We start from the raw sequence: 19,919 nt of genomic DNA, 5'->3' as shown, positions 1-19,919 counted from the left end.
TCCCTAGGGAGGATCCACCCTTGCTAGTCTGAGATAAAAGCTCGGTTGGCATCCTGTGATGACTGATCAGTCTCCACAGACTGCCATCTCAAAATGAAGTGGCCTGCTCAGCTGTTGGTGCTGATGGTGTTCTGGATTCCTGGTGAGGACAGGGGAAAGTGAGAAGGGAGAATGGGTATGGAGGATGAGCCCTGGGTATCACTGCTTATTCCATGTATTCTGTCCATTTATAAGAAGAGAGATGTGTCTTATCCTCCAGGATGGTGCTTGTGAGGTATACATCTATTAGACGGAGAATTCAGATAGGAGAGAACTTGCTTTATAATGAAGATTATGGCACAGATTAAATAGGATAGTATAAGTCTTGCATTGAAGCCCCGTAGGGCTTTCAATTCACTTGGTTTATCGATAAGGGAAACTTAGTGTAGGAAGATTTGTTTGTAAAAGTGAACATCTCATTTGAAATTAATATCAAAAACGAATACATAAAGATTGTACATGAAGTATGTCCTTAACTTTGTACTACTCTGTCTTTATTTCAGCTTCCAGAGGTGATGTTGTGATGACTCAAACTCCAACCTCCCTGTCTGTCAGCCTTGGAGATGAAGCCTCCATCTCCTGCACGTCTAGTCAGAGCCTTGTACTAAGTAGTGGAAACACATATTTGGAATGGTACCTGCAGAAGCCAGGCCAGTCTCCACAGCTCCTGATATACAAGGTTTCCAACCGATTTTCTGGAGTCCCAGACAGGTTCAGTGGCAGTGGGTCAGGCACAGATTTCACACTCAAGATCAGCAGAGTGGAGCCTGATGATTTGGGAGTATATTACTGTATACAAGAGTCACATGTTCCTCCCACAGTGATTCAGACCCTAACAAAAACATCCTTTTTTGGGGAGGCCCAGCTGCCACATATGTTGCTTATCTGTGTGAGAGATAGCTGCTGAGGAACTTGAGATTATTGCTTGCAGCTGAGGGACTCAGAACATGAGCACCTGCCTTGGCTACCCCTTGAGAGTCGCATCTCAGGTTTCTTCAGCTTCATAACAATGGAGTTGCCTCAGGAGAATAGTGAACAACTGTTCTCTCAGCAATGATGAATGATGGGTTAAAGCCGAGTGAAAATCCATTCTGATCCAACAGCCCTCATCTGCCTTCATCTTTCAAAATTATCCTATAAAACAGACAGGAAACTGAGACATATCCCTTTGTTAAACTGTCTCTGTTACTATATAATTACTTCATTTGTCACATTTTAGGCTTTTGACTTAGATTTCATTTTATTAATATAAATATTGTATATTTTACTTTCCTTTGTTTTCTCTTTGTGTAAAGTATGTTCATTCATTCCCTAAGTTCACACTATATTACTAATGAAGCTTTTCTTTTCTGATGAACAAATAGTTCTTTTTATCTCCATCCAGTTGTTGTTACTGTTTTGACTGTTTTATTCCAAGGACATGGATAGTTAATGATGGGTAGGAAAATATCCATGCTAGAACATTCTGGTTGTTTTGTATATTTCCCTTCTATTTTTCCAATTTGTTTTGGCATTGTGTTTTTATGTACTGATAAAATTTTAATTTTTTCACCCATAGTTGTGTAAATTTGGTAAATTTAGTGTAAGACTATTTTCAGGTTAAATTATCTTTCCTTAGTTTCCTGAGAGTGCTTATTTTTCTTTCATTTCAGAAGTTTTCTGTAATTTGTACTTTTTGGTGGACAGGAAATCTTTTGCTGTTGTTTCTTGCTAGAACTTTGGCTATAGTACCCAGTTATCTCCCCCTTCTTATGTTCTTATTAAGAAATTAGTGTCTGTCTAGTAGGATTCCCTTCAATGTAACTGACCCCCCCACCGTGTGTGTGTGTGTGTGTGTGTGTGTGTGTGTGTGTGTGTCTTTTTTCCCTGAAATTTTATCTTTTTTCAGACAGGTGTTTTGCATTGAATTTACCTGAGAGTCTTTGAGCTTCCAGGACCTGGATGTTCAGCTATAACTTCATTAACTTTGTCTTCTATATGTTCACCTTGCTCTCCTCTTTCCATAAACAACAATATAAGTTTGCATTCATGCAATTGTGTCCCATATAACTGTTTATGTTGTTCATTTTTTATTTTGTTTTATTTTAGTTTATTATATGATTTGGAAATGTAAAAACATAATATAAATATAAATATTTCTATTTTCACTTCCAATTATCATCTTCCATCTAACACTGAAACTCTTATTCTAGCCCACCCACTTCCAACAGTAATGATTTTTTTCTTTGAGTCAGTGAGTTAATTTTCTTTGCTTGCATGAATTTGAGTTGGTCTTATGTATTAGAACATGGAAGCTTGCTGATGCCTAACGGTTATTAAGAGCACAACACTGAAGAGAATGGCACAGCCTTTCCCAAAAGCCATTAACTGCTAAAAGCCTGTTAGTGAAGAGGAGGAACTCATCAGGTTCTCCTCCATTCATGATAAAATGTTGATGAATCCAATCTTGTGCAGGAAATCACAGCAATGTCTACAGTGATCATGTCCAGATTCTACTGTTTCACATAGTTTGTAGATAGAGTTTTCCTGCCTGGCCCACAGTCAGGAAAAATCTCTCTCATCTGCCAGGCCCATAGATGCTCAGAACCAACCAAGTAAACACACAGAAACTTACATTGCTTACAAAGTGTATGGCCGTGACAGGCTTCTTATTATCTACTTCTTCTATCTTAAATTAACCCATTTCTGTTAGTCTATACTTTGCCACATGGCTTGTGGCTTACCAGTGTCTTTACATGTTGCTTCTCATGGCAGTGGCTGGTGGTGTCTTCTCCCAGCCTTTCTGTTTCCAGCCTTCTCCTCTTTCTTGTCCCACCTACCCTATCTTTCCTGCCTGGCTACTGGCCAATCAGCACTTTATTTATTTTAACCAATCAGAGCAACACATTTGACATACAGAACATACCACAGCATTTCCCCTTTTCTTTTTTTTAAAGCAAGGTTTTAACTATTATATAGTAAAATTTTAGATAATAAAACAATTATCAAGCAAGAATTACAGTTACAATATTAAAGAAGATATCCTATCTATCTTACATTTGTGAGTCTAAGGTTTTCTATCTAATTTATCTTTTATCATAACTGAGGAAATTATAACTATTTAGTCTTCAATCATATCTAAGGCCTCAGAAGGATGTAATATTACCTGAGAACCGGGAGAAGGATGTAAGCATTTTTCGGGAGTCTTTCAAGAGTAGACAGAGACAGCTGGCAGCCTGGACAGTTACCTAATATTCCTTTGTAAAGTTGGGGCATTTGTCTTCAGCCCACAGGGCTAGAGTCTCTCGGACACTTCTCTCATTCTCTCAGTGTTCTGTAGAATGTCTGGCAGATTCCTCTGCGAAGCAGAAACCTGAAGGACCATTTTGTCGAGCAAAGTTTAGTGGTCACCTTTCTATGGGTCCTGCACGTCCAGCTGATCAAGCAGTCCAGGCAAGAACAGTTTTTTGACCAAATGGCTATTTTTGCCAAGGTGAAGATAAACTCCATATGAAGTGTCTTCAATGCCCATTCTCCTCTATGAAGTAAATTGGTACTGCCAGGAACAGATATGTCTTACTGTCCAGAAAGTCTAAATTTTAATAATATTTTAAATGCCATATTCTGTAGACCTTTGAAGTGTTTGAAGATTACTGTCTATCTGAAATATATCTATATATACCTAGAAAACTTAACTATCATGGCTACAAATATGATTATCATAGATGACTAATTATTAATCTACTTTTAATTATCTATCACAATTTTAAATGAGCTGTACAAACATAATACCTTAAATACAAGTAGAAATATACATATAGTATAACAAAATTAACTTTAAGTTTGTATCAATAAACTAAAATCTATACCAATGTAAAACATTTTAAACAGGTTGTTGCTCTTTAGAAGTAAGTTTCTTTCTTTTTTTTTCTTTTTTAATTTTTTTATTATGTGTTTTAATTTTATACATCAGCATGGGTTACCCTGTCTTCCCCCCTCCTGCCCTCACCCCACCTTCCCTCCAGCCACTCCCCTCTATCCCCATGTCCTCCAGGACCAAGGCACACCTGGGGATTCATTTAAACCTGGTAGATTCAGTATAGGCAGGTCCTGTCCCCTCCTTCCAGGCTGAGCATGTGTCCCTGTGTAAGCCCAAGGTTCCTAACAGCCAGCTCATGCACTAAGGACAGGTCCCAGTCCCACAGACTGGGTGCCTCCCAAACAGATCAAGCTATTCAATTGTCTCACTTATCCAGAAGGTCTGATCTAGCTAGGGGCTCCACAGCCTTTGGTTCATAATTCATGTGCTTTCTTTCAATTGGCTATTTGTCCCTGTGCTTTTTGCAATCTTGGATTCAACCATTCATGCTCTTGCAGTCCCTCCTCTTTTTCAAAAGTTGGACATCTGGAGCTCCACCTGGGGCCTGGCTGAGGATCTCTGCATCCACTTCAATCAGTTATTGGATGAGAGTTCCAAGACGACTGTTAGGGTGTTTAGTCATCTAATCACCAGATTTGGTCAGATTGGTCTTTCTCTCGACCATTGCCAGCAGTCTAAAGAGGATATATCATTGTGGACTTCTGGGGACTTCTCGAGCACTCCTGTTCTCATGTGGTCTTCATTTATCATGGTCTGTTATTCCTCATTCTCCCTTTCTGTTCTTGATCCAGCTAGGATCTCCTGCTCCCCTAAGCTTTCTTTCCCTCAAACCTTGCCCTTCATTACTCCCACTGTCATCCAGGTTGTTCATGTAGATCTCATCCATTTCTCTGTCATTGGGTGATCTCTGGGTCTTTCCTAGCGTCCCGTTTTCTAGGTAGCCTCCCTGGAGTTGTGTAGCAGTCTAGTCATCTTTGTTTTGCATCTAATATCCTCCTATGAGTGAGTACATACCATGTTTGTCCTTCTGAGTCTGGGTTACCTCACTCAGGATGATTTTTTCTAGATCCATCCATTTGCCTGCAAACCTCATGATGTCATTGTTTTTCTCTGCTGAGTAGTACCCCATTGTGTATATGTACCATATTTTCTTTATCCATTCTTCAGTTGAAGGGCATCTAGGTTGTTTCCAGGTTCTGGCTATTACAAACAATGCTGATATGAACATAGCTGAGCAAATGACCTTGTGGTGTGATTGAGCATTCCTTGGAGATATGCCCAAGAGTGCTATAGCTGGGTCTTGGGGGAGATGGATTCCCAATTTTGTAAGGAAGTGCCATATTGATATCCAAAGTGGCTGTACAAGCTTGCATTCCCACCAGAAGTGGAGGAGAGTTCCCCTTGCTCCACATCCTCTCCAACATAAGCTGTCTTCTGTGTTTTTTAACTTAGCCATTCCGACAGGTGTAGTAAGGTGGTATATCTGAGTCATTTTGATTTGCCTTTCCTGGATAATTAGGGATGTTGAGCATTTCCTTAAATGTCTTTCAGCCATTTTAACTTCCTCTGTGGAGAATTCTCTGTTTAGTTCTATAGCCCATTTCTTAATTGGACTGTTGGGCATTTTGATGTCTAATTTATTGAGTTCTTTATATATTCTGGATATCAGCCTTCTGTCAGATGTGGGGTTGGTGAAGAACTTTTCCCATTCTGTAGGCTGTTGCTTTGTCTTGTTGACCATATCCTTGGCTCTACAAAAGCTTCTCAGTTTCAACAGGTCCCATTGATAGATTGTTTCTCTCAGTGTCTGTGCTACTGGTGTTATATTTAGAAAGTGATGTCTAGTGCCAATGCATTCAAGAGTACTTTGTACTTTCTCTCCTATCAGGTTCAGAGTAACTGGATTCATGTTGAGGTCTTTGATCCACTTGGACTTAAGTTTTATGCATGGTGACAGACATGGATCTATTGCTAGCCTTCTACACATTGACATCCAGTTATGCCAGCACCATTTGTTGAAACATAATACCTTAAACATGAGTAGAAATATACATATAGTATAACAAAATTAACTTTATGTTTGTATCAATAGACTAAAATCTATACCAATGTAAAACATTTTAAACCAGTTGTTCGTCTTTAGAAGTAAGTTCCTTAATCTATCCTTTTTTCCTATTATATCTGTATTATATCCCCTTTTCTTCTTTAGAAAGAGATTGCATTTATAATCAACCTGCTTTAAATAAAAAAAACTGTTTTTTTTTCTGTCCCACACCAGAGGGCTCTTTTGATTTGGGACATAAAAATCTCTTACTCCCCCCCCCTTTTTTTTTTTTTTTTTTTTACCAATATGTTTGGGTTTAGAGAAGGAGTGAGTCAATTCTATCTCCAAAGCCAGCTGGGAATTTGGGCATAGTTTCTCTTACTACTTCCTGCTGGAAGGGGGCACTGTATTTTATGGGGACACAAGGAACATTTTAGGATTATGGAGTAGTCCGTGAGGGTAAACCTCCAAGCCAGTTGCCTTGAAACCATTCTGGATATCGGATCATCGGCCATGGTGTCATCAGAGACCTTTCAGGTGGTCTTGGCTGATCAAACCTGATGTATCTTAATCTGGAACAAATCCACAGCCTTTGGCTTTCTGTGGAAACAAAAGCAGAGACTCTTTTCTAAAGCAACATATCCTTATATCCAAATTTTGAAGTCAAGTTACCTTTAAAATTTACATATTTATTTAACTCAACAGCTTTTACGATCAAATCTTTTTCTGCAGTTAAAAATCCCAAAGACAATATAAACCAGATTCTCTGTGTAATATCTATCTTTGTAAGAGTGAAACACCTCTGTGGCTGTTGGCTCCGCCCACCTCATCTTCCCAACATGGTGTTGGTACAGTTTACTGCCAGCTCTGGGTCTGGAGCCATGTGTACCATCAACTATCAGAAGCAGTTCTATCAAAGCAGTGTATAGCCCAGAAACTTTTTTTTTTTAATTAGCAAAGGCTAAATGTACCATGCAGCAGAGTAAAGTGCTGCTTGTAGATTCCTCATTCCCGCCATACTGCAGGTCAGAGGCACATGCCAGGAACCCGCCATAGTAGCTCAAACCAGCAGGCTGCCACTAACTTGAGAGAGACAACTAGGAAGCTGTATTTAGTTCTGTTTTAGAATCCTTTTTCTCAGGTTTTAGGTAGAAACTCTTGCCAACACGTTGGGCACTATTTGTAGATAGAGTTTTCCTGCTTGGCTCACAGTCAGGACAAATCTCTCTCACCCGCCAGGCCCATAGATGCTCAGACCCAACCAAGTAAACACACAGAAACTTACATTGCTTACAAACTGTATGGCCATGGAAGGATTCTTGTTATCTACTTCTTCTATCTTAAATTAACCCATTTCTGTTAGTCTATACTTTGCCACATGGCTTGTGGCTTACCAGTATCTTTACATGTTGCTTCTCATGGCGGTGGCTGGTGGTGTCTTCTCCCAGCCTTCCTGTTCCCAGCCTTCTCCTCTTTCTTGTCCCACCTACCCTATCTTTCCTGCCTGGCTACTGGCCAATCAGCACTTTATTTTAACCAATCAGAGCAACACATTTGACATACAGAACATCCCACAGCATAGTTCCTTGCTATCCTTTTATTTTTACATTCTTCCTAAATCCTGTTATAGAAGTCCCTTGAGCATGAGGGGTGCTATACACATCCCATTGATGATAAGTGTGAACACACCATAGTTATTCTTAGTACTTTCAAGCTCTGTGAGTTTCTACAATAAGTATCACCCATTAGATAAAGGAGTTTCTCTGCTGAAGGCTGATAACATCACTTATCTACAGGTATATAAACAATAATTAATAAAACAATTTGACACCATGCCTATTCAGAAAAACACCAGTTGTATGTTACCTGATAGTTTCCGTGACATCCCCAGCCATGTACTCTGGGTTGGATTTTCAATATCAGAAACTAGCTCTCTGCCAGTGAGTGGGTCACAGATCTAACCAGAAAGCTCTAGGTTAGCCTTATGATAGTGAAATGTGGACTGTGAGAGACGAGCTTCCATGATCAGCTCAGGGTAATAAAAGGAATGCCTCAGAGGAGTGAGCAATAAGAAAACTTTTTAAACTAAGTGTAATTAGGAATAAGTCTTAATCTTTCTATAACTGATGAAGCAAGGAAACACACATGCTTTCTGATGTTAACTTCCTCTACTACTTCATCTTAAGAATAGTCTCTGATCCTTTCTGTTTCCACACAGTTACATATCTCTACCCTGTTACATATAGCTACTGATCTTTACATACATACATCTTTTCACATGGCTCCATGTATTTATTTTACATACATTTCTCTTCTACATCTCTTTTCTATACAGTTTTATCTTCCTTGCCTCCACACAGTTGCTAATCTCCACCCTGTCATACAGCTGAACATCTCATTTACATAGCTCTCTCACCATACAGCATTTTACACAGTTCCTAGGCATAGCTTCTCTATGTAGCAGCAGTTCTTACACATAGCTTTCTTCTCTCTTTCACACTCAATCACACATACTTCTTCTAGATTATTCACTCATTTTTATTCACTTACTCACTCTTTCATCCGCACAATTCTCTCATGCTTCCTCTTCTTCATATCTTGCCCAGCTCGCATGCACATGAACACACACACACACACACACACACACACACACACAAACACACACACTTCACTCACAATCTGTATACACAGCCATCTCTCTCCATACTACAGCTGCTGCTCTCTCTCAGCCAACCTCTGGACAATTATACATTACATATTAAGCCCCTACCCATTCTCAAAACAGAAGATAAGTCACATAGTTTCTCTTAGGTTAGTAATGTCACAATGACCCATGCACATATCTCTAAGTTAGTGAGGGATCCCAAACAGTAAGTAAACATTTGGCTGAACCTTGATCCTCTAGCATTAACTGAGGCTGGGACTACAGGGGAAAAGTCAGTAACTGAGAAAGTTATGTCTAAAGTTTCTTCAAGCTTTGACCTTGAGCAAGTAAAACAATACCTAGAAAAATGACCTCATGTATTTGTCTCTAGGGGCAACCAGCCTGCTTTGAATCTGCTCTGAAGTCTAAAGGTAGCTGTCTATGTAAAAGGCTGTCTTTGTGACTTAGAATCCCATGTCAATCTGAGTAATGTAAAATATTCCAGTATTGTTTCTATACATTAAAATTATATAGCTTAAACAGAAATCATAAGCTGATCATCCACAACTATAAGTATGCCCAAAGACGTAAAACATACTACCAGAGGGCTGTGGAAGGAATCTCACAGCTGTTCTTATTAGGGAGACATAGCAGTGGCACCTGAGAAAGTTACAGACAGAAGACAACCAGTTTCCACAGCCAGTGATCCCATAGCTTTGTCTTGTGGGGCTCCCCATCAGGAAGTTATATGTCTGGTAGGTTGATTGTCAAACATTAGTTGTCACCTGCTGTATACTCCTATGTCCCTTGACAATAGGGATCATTGCAGCAGTTACCATCCTACCAGGTTGATGGACATTGCTGAGGGTTATGAAGTCCACAGCTGAGAAAGAATTTTGATAACATTTTTCTACACCATGGTTTTGCAGAGCAAAACCTTCCAGAACTGAGAAAGCTAACCAGCCAGGAGGAGATCTTCAGCTGAATTCTAGCACCATTTCTCTATGTTCTGTGACCAAAATGTATAGTGTCTTCATTAATAGTATTTGTGTCCTAGTTTTGGTGGACAAGTAAGAAAACTGACATTAGTCTGTGTTGTTTTGTGGTCTGGGGCTTCTCTCACAATGAGGGTTCCTATATATGACATTGTTTTATAACCTGTGGTTTCTAGAGGAGCATTACCCCCATGCAGTGTGCTTCATTGATCATTGATCCTCTTTTTATTATAGAGTAAAAAAACAGTGTGTTTCCATGGTTTTTTTTTTTTCAAACACTCTTTGGGTTACTCAACATCTTCTCCTTTCCCCTATTCCTTGCCCTATTCCCACTTAAACTTCTTGGCCCCTAGAATTCTTACTGTCGACTTTCACATCACACACATTCTATCATTTTCACCCATCTTGTTCTCTTCTCAATCATTCTCTGATCAGACCTCTTTAATTCCAACCTTACATACTCCAGATTAATCATTCAAATGTGACAGTTCAAAGTTAGAATTCACTTATGAGAATAAACATGTTATATCATAATAAGTAGATGTTCATGGTTGCACTTTTTTTGGCTGGGAGTCACTGAGTCAGAGTTACTGGGAACTTATTTTTAAGTAACTGGAGTCAGAAACAGATGGCTAATGGGTGCCAAGATGGATTCTGTTCTGGTTGGTTTTGTGTGTCAACTTGACACAAGCTAGAGTCATCAGAAAGAAAGGAGTCTTAAGTTGAGGAAATGCCTACATGAGATCCAGCTATAAGGCATTTTCTCAATTATTGACCAGTAGGAGTGTGACTAGGGTGGGTTGTGCCATCCTTGGGATGGTGGTCCTGGGTTCTATAAGAAATCAAGTTAAAGAAGCTGGGAAAATCAAGGCAATAAGCATCTTCTTTCCATGGCCTCTGCATCAACTCCTGCCTTGTTTGAGTTTCTGTCCTGGTTTCCTACAGTGATGACCAACAATGTTGAAGTATAAGCTAAGAAAACCCTTTACTCCCTAAATTTGCCTTTTGGTCATTTTTTTCAACAGTAGAAACCCTAGCTAATACAGATGCCTAGCATAAAATGGGCTTGTAGGCCCTAACACTGCTTATCCATGATCTGTCAGTGTGTGAGATGGCAGCTAAAGGTTCAGTATGTTTCTGTGGGTTTAGATATATGACTGCAAGAGGTGCCAGAATGAACAAGAATTTGTGTTCTGGTCATAGATCTGCTATGAATTGAAGATTATGGTTAAGATTAATTCTGGAGCATGCGTTATAATTTTTAAATCTCTGCATTTTTTGAATAAAATACTTTTTAGAATGTGAACCAAAGCTGTGAACATGATTAGGAGGAAATAAAGAATAAGAGGAAATATTTTAGATATTTTGCTATGTCTGCAAATTAAATAACATTTCCTTATTTTTATACTTTTAGTATCCAGTGGATAATATCATGATAACCCAGACTGCACTCACTCTTGCCAGTTGGCCCTGACGAAGCTGTTTCCATAACTGCAGATCAAGTCAGGATCTCACATGGATTAATAGAAAGACAATGAAGATTTTACATGCTAAAACCAAACCAGTCTCCGCTGATCTTCAGATATAGTTTCAAACCAGTTTCTTGGCACTATAGACCAATTTAGTGACACTGAGTGAATGACCAATTTCATACTGCAAATCAGCTGAGTGTAGCCTGAATTGCTTGGAAGTTTATAGTCACATGCATGCTATGTCTATTTCTACCACTATATTACAAACTCCAACAAAAATCTTGCCTTGGATGGATCAGTTGCCTCATGTGTTTTAATTCTGGGAGCACTACAGCAGGAGTCCCAAGTATATGTATGAGGATGAGACTGAAACTCCTAAAGAGTAGGTTAAACTTGAGACTGGTAGACAGTAATAGCCTTGGCTATTCCTTAGGAACCACCTGCCAGCATCTACATTCTTTCATTATGTAAGAAGCAGCAACATGAAGAGGGCCCAAGGGCTTTCAGATCAGCTGAGCATGAAGAGAGAAAAGCTGACTTTATGTCTGTTCAAATCCTCCCTACCTTGTGTAAATACAGTGACAAAATTTGTTCATGAGCATAGCCACATGGCTGAGAGGTAAGATGACTCATGGTAGCCAAAGTTGGAATATATATACATATAGATATAGATGAATAATCTTTGGTGTGTTCTTTTCTGCAAGCATTTTTATCTGACAATGATTTACATGAAATTATTTGATGTAACTAAAATACTACCAATCTTTCCTCTTCAATATTCTTACTTCTTCTTTCTCTTAGTACACATTTCAAACTGAAGGTTTCCCTCCAAGACTTCTAAAACCATGGGGCAACCTGACTCTCAAAGAGAAAAAAAGACACTTCATGTATCTGTTTTAAGTATCTCCTGTAATAAATGAATACAACCTAAACACTGTCTGGAATAACAAAGTGATCATCTTTTAGTACTAGTGTACAGGACTCTTTCTGATCTAAAATCAGACCCAGGTAGGCTATGCTTCATCCAATGCCTTAATAAGAAAATCCATTTCTGCCTTCTCATCTCCAAGAAGCACAAACTATGTTCTAAGGTTTCCTTACTTCAATACAACATGCCATTTCAGTCTCATGTCTCTTTCCTTATGGTGACAATTCTCCACCAATGGTATGAAGACCTCATAAGTGCAATGATTTTACTTATACATTAAAAATATCCAACATTTTTATGTCACATACTAAATTCCTTCTTACATTATAATTTTTATATTAATTTAAATGCAGTATTCTTATTTTACATACATTGTCATAGATATATTTTTGATAGAGATTTTATAAATTTTATAATATTTTTTTCAGCCCAAATACTTGCTTTGAAATTAAAATATCATTATACCTAATGTTCTGCAAGGTATTAGTTTTCACGGTTTCAGAAGGTGCTATGCAAGCTGTTAAGGAAGGGAATCCAACAATAATCCTACTCAGTTGTGATGAATATGAGCAAAACATGACCAGTACAATATGTCAAAAAATGCAATGTAAATACTGGTCTACTTACCTTGGAGGTAATCAGAAGATTTTTAATTGAGTATAAGACCCACTAATCAAAAGAAAAATCATGTCTGGTAGTAGAAAATTAGGCAACTACCTAGAGCTATTGAGGTCAAGGATCTTGGAGACCATAACAACTCACATTTAACTAAACCAGCATAATCTCTAACCACATTTTCAATATTTCTCCTTAAGCCCACATCACCCATCATCAAAGTAATATTTCCTTCAACTTTTAACCTTAAAATTGTTGTCTTAAGAATAAAATATTTTTTTAAAAAAAATCACAAGGGATTTTAATATGTATACAATATGGACAAATATGATTTGTGGCCTTTGATCTGTTTGTTGCAGGGGCAGGAATATTCTTATGTTTCCTGCACAGATTGTTGCTTCTTGCTAGATGCTTCTCCAATTTTTGCAGACAGTAAATGTAATTTTCTGTTTAAATTAACTGGACAGCTCCCCATGGAGAAATGCAATCAATAGTCCTGTCCTGTCCAGCTGTAACACCAAGAAGGAGGGGAGAAATATGTAGGATACACAGATGACCAATACAGCTTCTAAGAGTGCTGGGAGATGATCTTTTCATGACACACACACACACACACACACACACACACACACACACACACACATATATATATATATATATATATATATATATATATATATATATATAAAGAGAAAGGAGAAAGACAGACAGACAGACAGACAGACAGATGTAAAATGTAAAGACAGAGAAATTGACAGAGACTCTGAAAAATCTTGAATTATTAAAAACATTATTGAAAGTGAGTGATTGTCAAATTCACCTTAAGTATTCTTAGAGTGTTCTTTTTCAACTATTTTATTTTATAATTAATTTAATTTTACATATCAGCCACATATTCCCCTGTCCTCCCTCCTCCCACCTGCTAGACTTACCCCCCAATCCACCCCTTATTCCCACACCCTCCAAGGCAAGGTCTCCTCTGGGGATTCAGCTTAGCCTGGTAGATTCAGTTGAGGCAGGTCCAGTCCCCTCCTCCCTACATTAAGGCTGAGAAAAATGCCTCAGCATAGCCCCTAGGTTCCAAAAAGCAAGCTCATGTACTAAGGACAGGTCCTGGTCCCACTGCCAGGGGGCCTCCTAAATAGTTCAAGCTAATCAACTGTCTCACTTATCCAGAGGGCCTGATCCAGTGGATCCATGGATCTCCTCAGCTAGTTTGGCTATTTGTCTCTGTGTGTTTTCCAATCATGGTCTCAATATCTCTTGCTCATACAGTCCCTCCTCTCTCTTGCAGATTGGACTCCTGGAGCTCCACCTGGGGCTTGGACGTGGATCTCTGCATCTGCTTCGATCAGTCACTGGATGAGAGTTCTATTGTGACAGTTAGGGTGTTTGGCCATCTCATCACCAGAGTAGGTCAGCTTCGGCTTTCTCTTGACCATTTCCAGTAGTCTATTGTGGAGGTATCTTTAAGAGGTCCCCAGAAATCCACAAAGATACCTCCCAATAGAGTGTTCTTATGCTTTTAGAGAAGGAGAATTGACAGTTCAGGTCAAAGTTTTTCTGTAAGAAAAAGGATAATGCAGAATGGAGGTTTGTTTTATTGTCACAGTGGGTGCACCTGAATCTACTGCTAGTTCAGCTACTGACTGAGGCTCCTCAGTCACTGGCCCCACTGCTCAGGTGGAGGCTTGGTGGGACTTCTACATCCTGATGGAACTGCTTCTGCCTCGGTAGCAAAATTTAGTCTTTAACTAAGTCTCTATCATTCTATTTTACCAATAAAGACCCAGGAGTAAGATGCTTGGGTGAAAATCTGCTAGCTCAGAAAGGCAGAGAAGCAACCAGCTATCTTCCTCTTTAGACAGCTACCCAGCAAGAGAGATTCATGTGGCCTAGGTGCCAATATGGGATTGGAAACCCAGAAGTCTTAGCTGGAAATACTGTAGAGCCTTAGGAAAAGGGTTTAGAGAGGTCATAGTCACAGTCACCAGAAGCCTCTCTTGTATGAAGAGGGCTGAGGGCAGGGTCAACATGGCTATAGAGCCCTTTTACAGGATCCCTCAAAAACTTTTGCCCCACAGATATTTCAAAAAGTGGCTGCGATGTTATCTGGAATCAGTTCTGAATATTACTAGTCATATGTTGACTGAGGTCTGGATCATTTTGAGATGATCTGGCTTCTGTTGTAACCTTTCTTCTGTAGTAGCTCCCTTCTTAGAAGTGTTGACACTCTTCATTTCTCTAACATTTAATTTCACCTAGCCCTTTGCAATTCATTATGAATCTCATGATTCAGATTATCTGTAGACATTTGTCTTGTTTCACCCCCCTCCCTCTCTTTCTCTCCTTGTATTTCACTGTCTCATTGAGATGCTAATGTTGGTGATGTTTATGCAATTCATTTTTAACATGTCATTTCCTTGTTTTGGAAATTTGAATTCTGTTACTTCTAACAAGTTTTTCATTATCCGTTTATTTTTCCTCTCTACAAGTGTTAACTCTGTGAAGTTAGAGTCATGAATACTATCTGTTGAGTTTAAATTCAAGTAAGTTACTTCTATGGAAACATGAAATCTTATTGTTATTTATTTCAAAACAAGGTGTTGTTTCCATTTAAATATATCATCTAGAATGTCATTATATATTGGGATATATAAGTGCACCAATTTATCTGGTAGTATTAATCTTCCCACATTTACTTCCTTGAATTTGTCCAATTTTGTGACAATCTTATTGTCACTGAAAGATTAATATGCACTGTCTGTCCTAATTAATCTAATTTTCATTTGTTCCATTTTGCAAGTGTTGTTTCCAAAAGTCCTCCCAGCTTAATTCTTGTTCACAACAAGAGAAACCAACCCTTTAAACACATTTGTAAGGGATGCATACCTCTTAGCACTTGCCGCTTTCATAGAGCCCATTTGAAAGTTTTGTTCAAAATAAAGTAAAATGTTCGTGATTTAGATGCTCCTAGTGGAGGATAAAGGTCTTACATTTGTATTTAGCAATTTTAGACTTAAGCCACCTCAAATATGCATTATACAGTCACAAATTTCCAATATTATTTAGGAAATGCAACTGTGACCCAAGAGGAGCAGGCTCCATTCCTACCTGACAGGAAAATGTGGTAGCACCATTTATATGATACTGATTTGAGAAACCTGGAAAATACAGGACCTTGAGAGACATGGATTCTTCTCTGCAGGTTCAGAAAGCTGCGGAGGCCAAGTGACCCTTTGACAGGGTTGGATTCTCTATGATTAAGACTTGAGTGGCCCATCATGAAGCTTTGAAATTGAAGCCTGGTTTGCAACTGAAACCTCAAGATGTTGGACCTGGCCCACCCATTCAATGTCTGAAAGACATGGCTAACATACAGGGAACAGAACCAATACAGGTGAGCAGAATGTCAAACACATAACCCCAGTGGCAAAACCTCTTAGTATTTTGGAGACTTTACTCATGTCTAGTCTATTTCCTTCATCAAATTTCACATCCTTGACATCATAAAAATGTCACAAGAAAAACACTGCCCACTCTTGTGGTTCAGTTCAAATCTACTCTGTGAAGGAAGCTCCTGAAACCCCAAAGCTCAGTCACATTCTCTTTTCTTCAGAGTTCTGTGTCTGAAGTTTTCCAGACAATTTGTGTAACTTGAGTAGGATAAAAATGTCTGCCCCCTTTTTTGGGGGGCGTTTGAGACAGGGGTTCTCTGTGTAGCTTTGCACCTTTCCTGGAACTCACTTGGTAGACCAGGCTGGCCTTGAACTCACAGAGATCCACCTGCCTCTGTCTCCCGAGTGCTGGGATTACAGGTGTGTGCCACCACTGCCCGGCCCCTGTCCCTTTTTAATTGTTTTACTTAAAGCTTTTTAGATTGGTCTTTTATTTGACCTAATTCACTACTTTTATTTTCTGCAATATGTTACAATGCTTTAAATATTATTTTTTTATTGGTGTAATTTGTACTTTGACAATTTTATACAAGCATATATTGCATTATTGCTCTCATTCATACTATGTCTTTTCTCTATACCCTACAATTCCACTTTCCTTATTTACATCCGTGGTCATTTGTTTTGTTTTGTGATCCCCCTCAGTTTAACTAGGATGTCTCTTTGATCCTGAGATTAGTTTGTAATCATATGTTCCAAGGACAATTTTAAGAGCCAGCCATATTGTCTGTCTGAGTTAAGTTTCTGTTGTCCAGTGTTGAGCCACTAACCATAAACTTTTGACATGCCTGGACAAGTCTTGAATTATTAGAAAATAACTTAACATTTCCTTATCTTTCTGCTACAGTGACCATTAGTAGCAATGTTTTGTGGTTAGGTTGCTTGGTTGGGTTGCTTGGCAACTCAACAGTCCCCTGATCTTTTCCCAAAGAAAGTTTCCTGGTTTACTTACTATAAAACCCACCTGAGAAAAATAAAATTTTGCAGCTTGATCAGAATACTGTCTGGCTGTCAATTCTTTGTGTCTCTTGTACCTTTCATTTGCCATTCCCCCTTCTAGGGCCTCTGCTGAAGATCCTGCTGGTCGGGACAATCTGTTTGGGATTAGTGGGCTCACTGTTGAATACACAACTAAAGACAATGTTTTCCTCCTCCAAGAATATTTCAGTAGCCCGAAGTGCATCATGAGCTCTGCTGTTCTCTTTGCAGTATTCTATCCTACACAGTCTGTTGTTACTTTCTTGAGTACCCAACAATGTGATGTTCTTCCCCATACTTCATTGCTCATACAGTACCCTGGCTGCCTGCCTTCCCAACATGGTTACTTGGAATTGCTTCTGAACTTTCTTGGATGGCATGTTCAATATTCATCCTTCAAGAATTGCTTTCAGGACCCTAAACTTCTCCAGTTCTTGTGCTTCCTTTTCCCAGATTCTCATTGCCATATAATCCTACTATTTTGGCCATGTTCTCTCTTTTGTCTTCTCCCTTGGATGCCTCTCTTCTCTCTCTCTCTCTCTCTCTCTCTCTCTCTCTCTCTCTCTCTCTCTCTCTCTTAGTTACAGTTGCCCACACTCTCTCTGTCTTCCTCTCATGTTATCTCCACCTCACCCCACCCCATTGCCTGGTTCAGTTTGCTGGCCTTGTTCAGTCTTCCATTCTCTTTCTATGTTCTGGACAATTCCAGATGCCTTTGGCTGTACTTTTCCTTACTTTACAATAAAAACATTCTCCTTAACCATTAAAAAAAAAAGGATTGCTTTCAGTAAAACTATTCAGACAGTGCTGTAGAGTAGTGTGGAATTGCTCTCTCCTCCTACAGAAGTTGCCTAGGCAAGGCCAGAAAATCACTAGTCAGGTGATCTGAGGAGATGAGGAACATTTTCCACAAGCCTGGGTCAGGATCCTGCATGCATTTTCCTCAGAAAAGGAAAGGGAATGGAAAGGCCCATTCTACTTTATCTAAGGGGGTCTGCAGATCCGTTGGTCTTAAGACCTCCAGTTGGGGCTGTGAATGCCTGGTATTTTGGGGATTATGACAATGGCAGTGTTGAGTAGGGGCAAGAGTTAGGCATCACTGAGCAAGCTGTTGAGGCCATCAACAAGCTGAACCCCAAACCCCATAGCTTTGATCACTGTGGCGACCTCACCCACACCATGCCAGGAGTTTCCTGGAGGAAGGACCTGCAACACATACTAACAGCCATTGACCAAGTCAATGCACTGGTGCAACCATGACATGAGATTTGTTCCCAAAAACCGAGACAGTGGAGCTCTGCCAAATATGGGGAGAAGACTACTTCAGTTTCACGGTGGGGGACATTCTGTTCCTTGTGCTCAACTCCTAGTTTTTCTATGAACAGACTGCCTTCCAGTGCCCTGAACTGAAGCAGGCCCAGGACCACTCACTGGACCAACAACAGCTGTATATCGCAAAACAGTGGAGGTGCCAGGACTCTATTGTCTTCCAGCACATCCCACTGTTCCTGCAGAGTGTTCAGGGGTGTGATGACTACTTCTACTTCACCAAGGCCTTGTGGAAGGAGATGGCAGAAAAGCTCACAAGAGCAGATATCAGAGTTGATTTTATGGCCTCTACCACAGGAATGCTGGGGGAACCTACATGGAACTTGACATGGTGTTTTCTTCAGCAATAGGGTGCCAGATATTCAAAGACACTCATAGCCTCCATGTGGTGGTCATCACTGCTGAGACTATTGCTCACTGTTACTACAGCTTAGATGAATTGAGCAAGAGTGGAATTGAGGACAATCTGAAGGAGCTAATGAAGGAGTAATTCCTCATGCAACCTACCCAGTTTTCATGCCCATGACCTTTCATCCTGCCAGAATGTTCACAGCCACTCATAGCAATGTCTAAGTAGACAGGCAGGTTTGTGAATCAATGTCCTTTTACATAAATCAATGTCCTGCGTCCTTCCCTTAATTATATTTAAAAAAGAGCTGTCTTCCCTTTAGAAAGCCAGTAAAGAAGGCTGTGGATATTTTCTAATTATGGTATGAGACCTTTTACATGATGGTTGGGCAAATTCTCCTTATTGTGCAGCTTTCAACTGTGTGCCCTTGAATCCCACTGTTTCTGACAGCTGACCATCAATACCCAACTCCTGCTCTCCACCCCAGCTCAGTACCCAAGTGTGATCTTTAACAATTCCTCAAGGCAAACTGCATCTGCTTTTGTGAAATTGTGCTCATGACTCCCAGAATTCTGGGGGAAAAAGGTCCCTTCTCCCTTCCTGGTAGACAAAACAATACCACTCCATCCCAGTGCCACAGAAGTTCCTCATAACAGGGAGCTTCATAGCCACCACTGGCTGTGAATTTCAAGACTTTTGTTACTGCTGATAGTGTGAACACAGGTGGTCCACATGAGAATGTGTTTGCCTTTCTGATGACAGACATCACCTTCATGTACAGACTCTTTCTTCCAGGTGAGCATAACAGAGGCTGCAGCATGTAGGCCCTGCACAGTCCATATGTCTATCCTATTTATATCCCTCTGCTGCAGACAGCCCACAGCATTATCAGATCACAATGACCCTGGTGGGAAAACTGGGCTTGTGGTAGACTTCTCTGAGTACAACACAGAACTGTTCCTGGGCTAACTATACCATGTTAATTGTCACAGACATACACTATTCCTGGACAAAAACAAACAAACAAACAAACAAACAAACAAACAAAAAACCAAAAACAGTATGGAGCTATGCATATCTCTGTGAGTTTGAGCCCAGCCTGGTCTACAGAGCAAGACCCAGGACAGGCAACAAAACTACATAGAGAAACCCTGTTTTAACCCCCCCCCCAACAAACAAACAAACAACAACAACAAAAAAAGCCAAAAA

General features: G+C 39.7%; 1 pseudogene and 1 gene segment (V, D, J or C); both read left to right on the top strand.

Moving 5' to 3' along the window:
• The first annotated feature begins 93 nt into the window (after nucleotides 1-93).
• On the top strand, nucleotides 94-946 carry LOC118580248. The segment is given in 2 exon segments: nucleotides 94-142; nucleotides 543-946. Coding segments are annotated over 2 exon segments (453 nt in total).
• Nucleotides 947-11,535: 10,589 nt separating this feature from the next.
• LOC118580247 lies at nucleotides 11,536-18,851 on the top strand (annotated as a pseudogene).
• The last annotated feature ends 1,068 nt before the right edge of the window (nucleotides 18,852-19,919 follow it).

Source organism: Onychomys torridus, chromosome 3, assembly GCF_903995425.1.
Source record: "Onychomys torridus chromosome 3, mOncTor1.1, whole genome shotgun sequence".
Lineage (NCBI taxonomy): Eukaryota > Metazoa > Chordata > Mammalia > Rodentia > Cricetidae > Onychomys > Onychomys torridus.
This window is presented reverse-complemented; position numbering and strand designations above follow the sequence as displayed.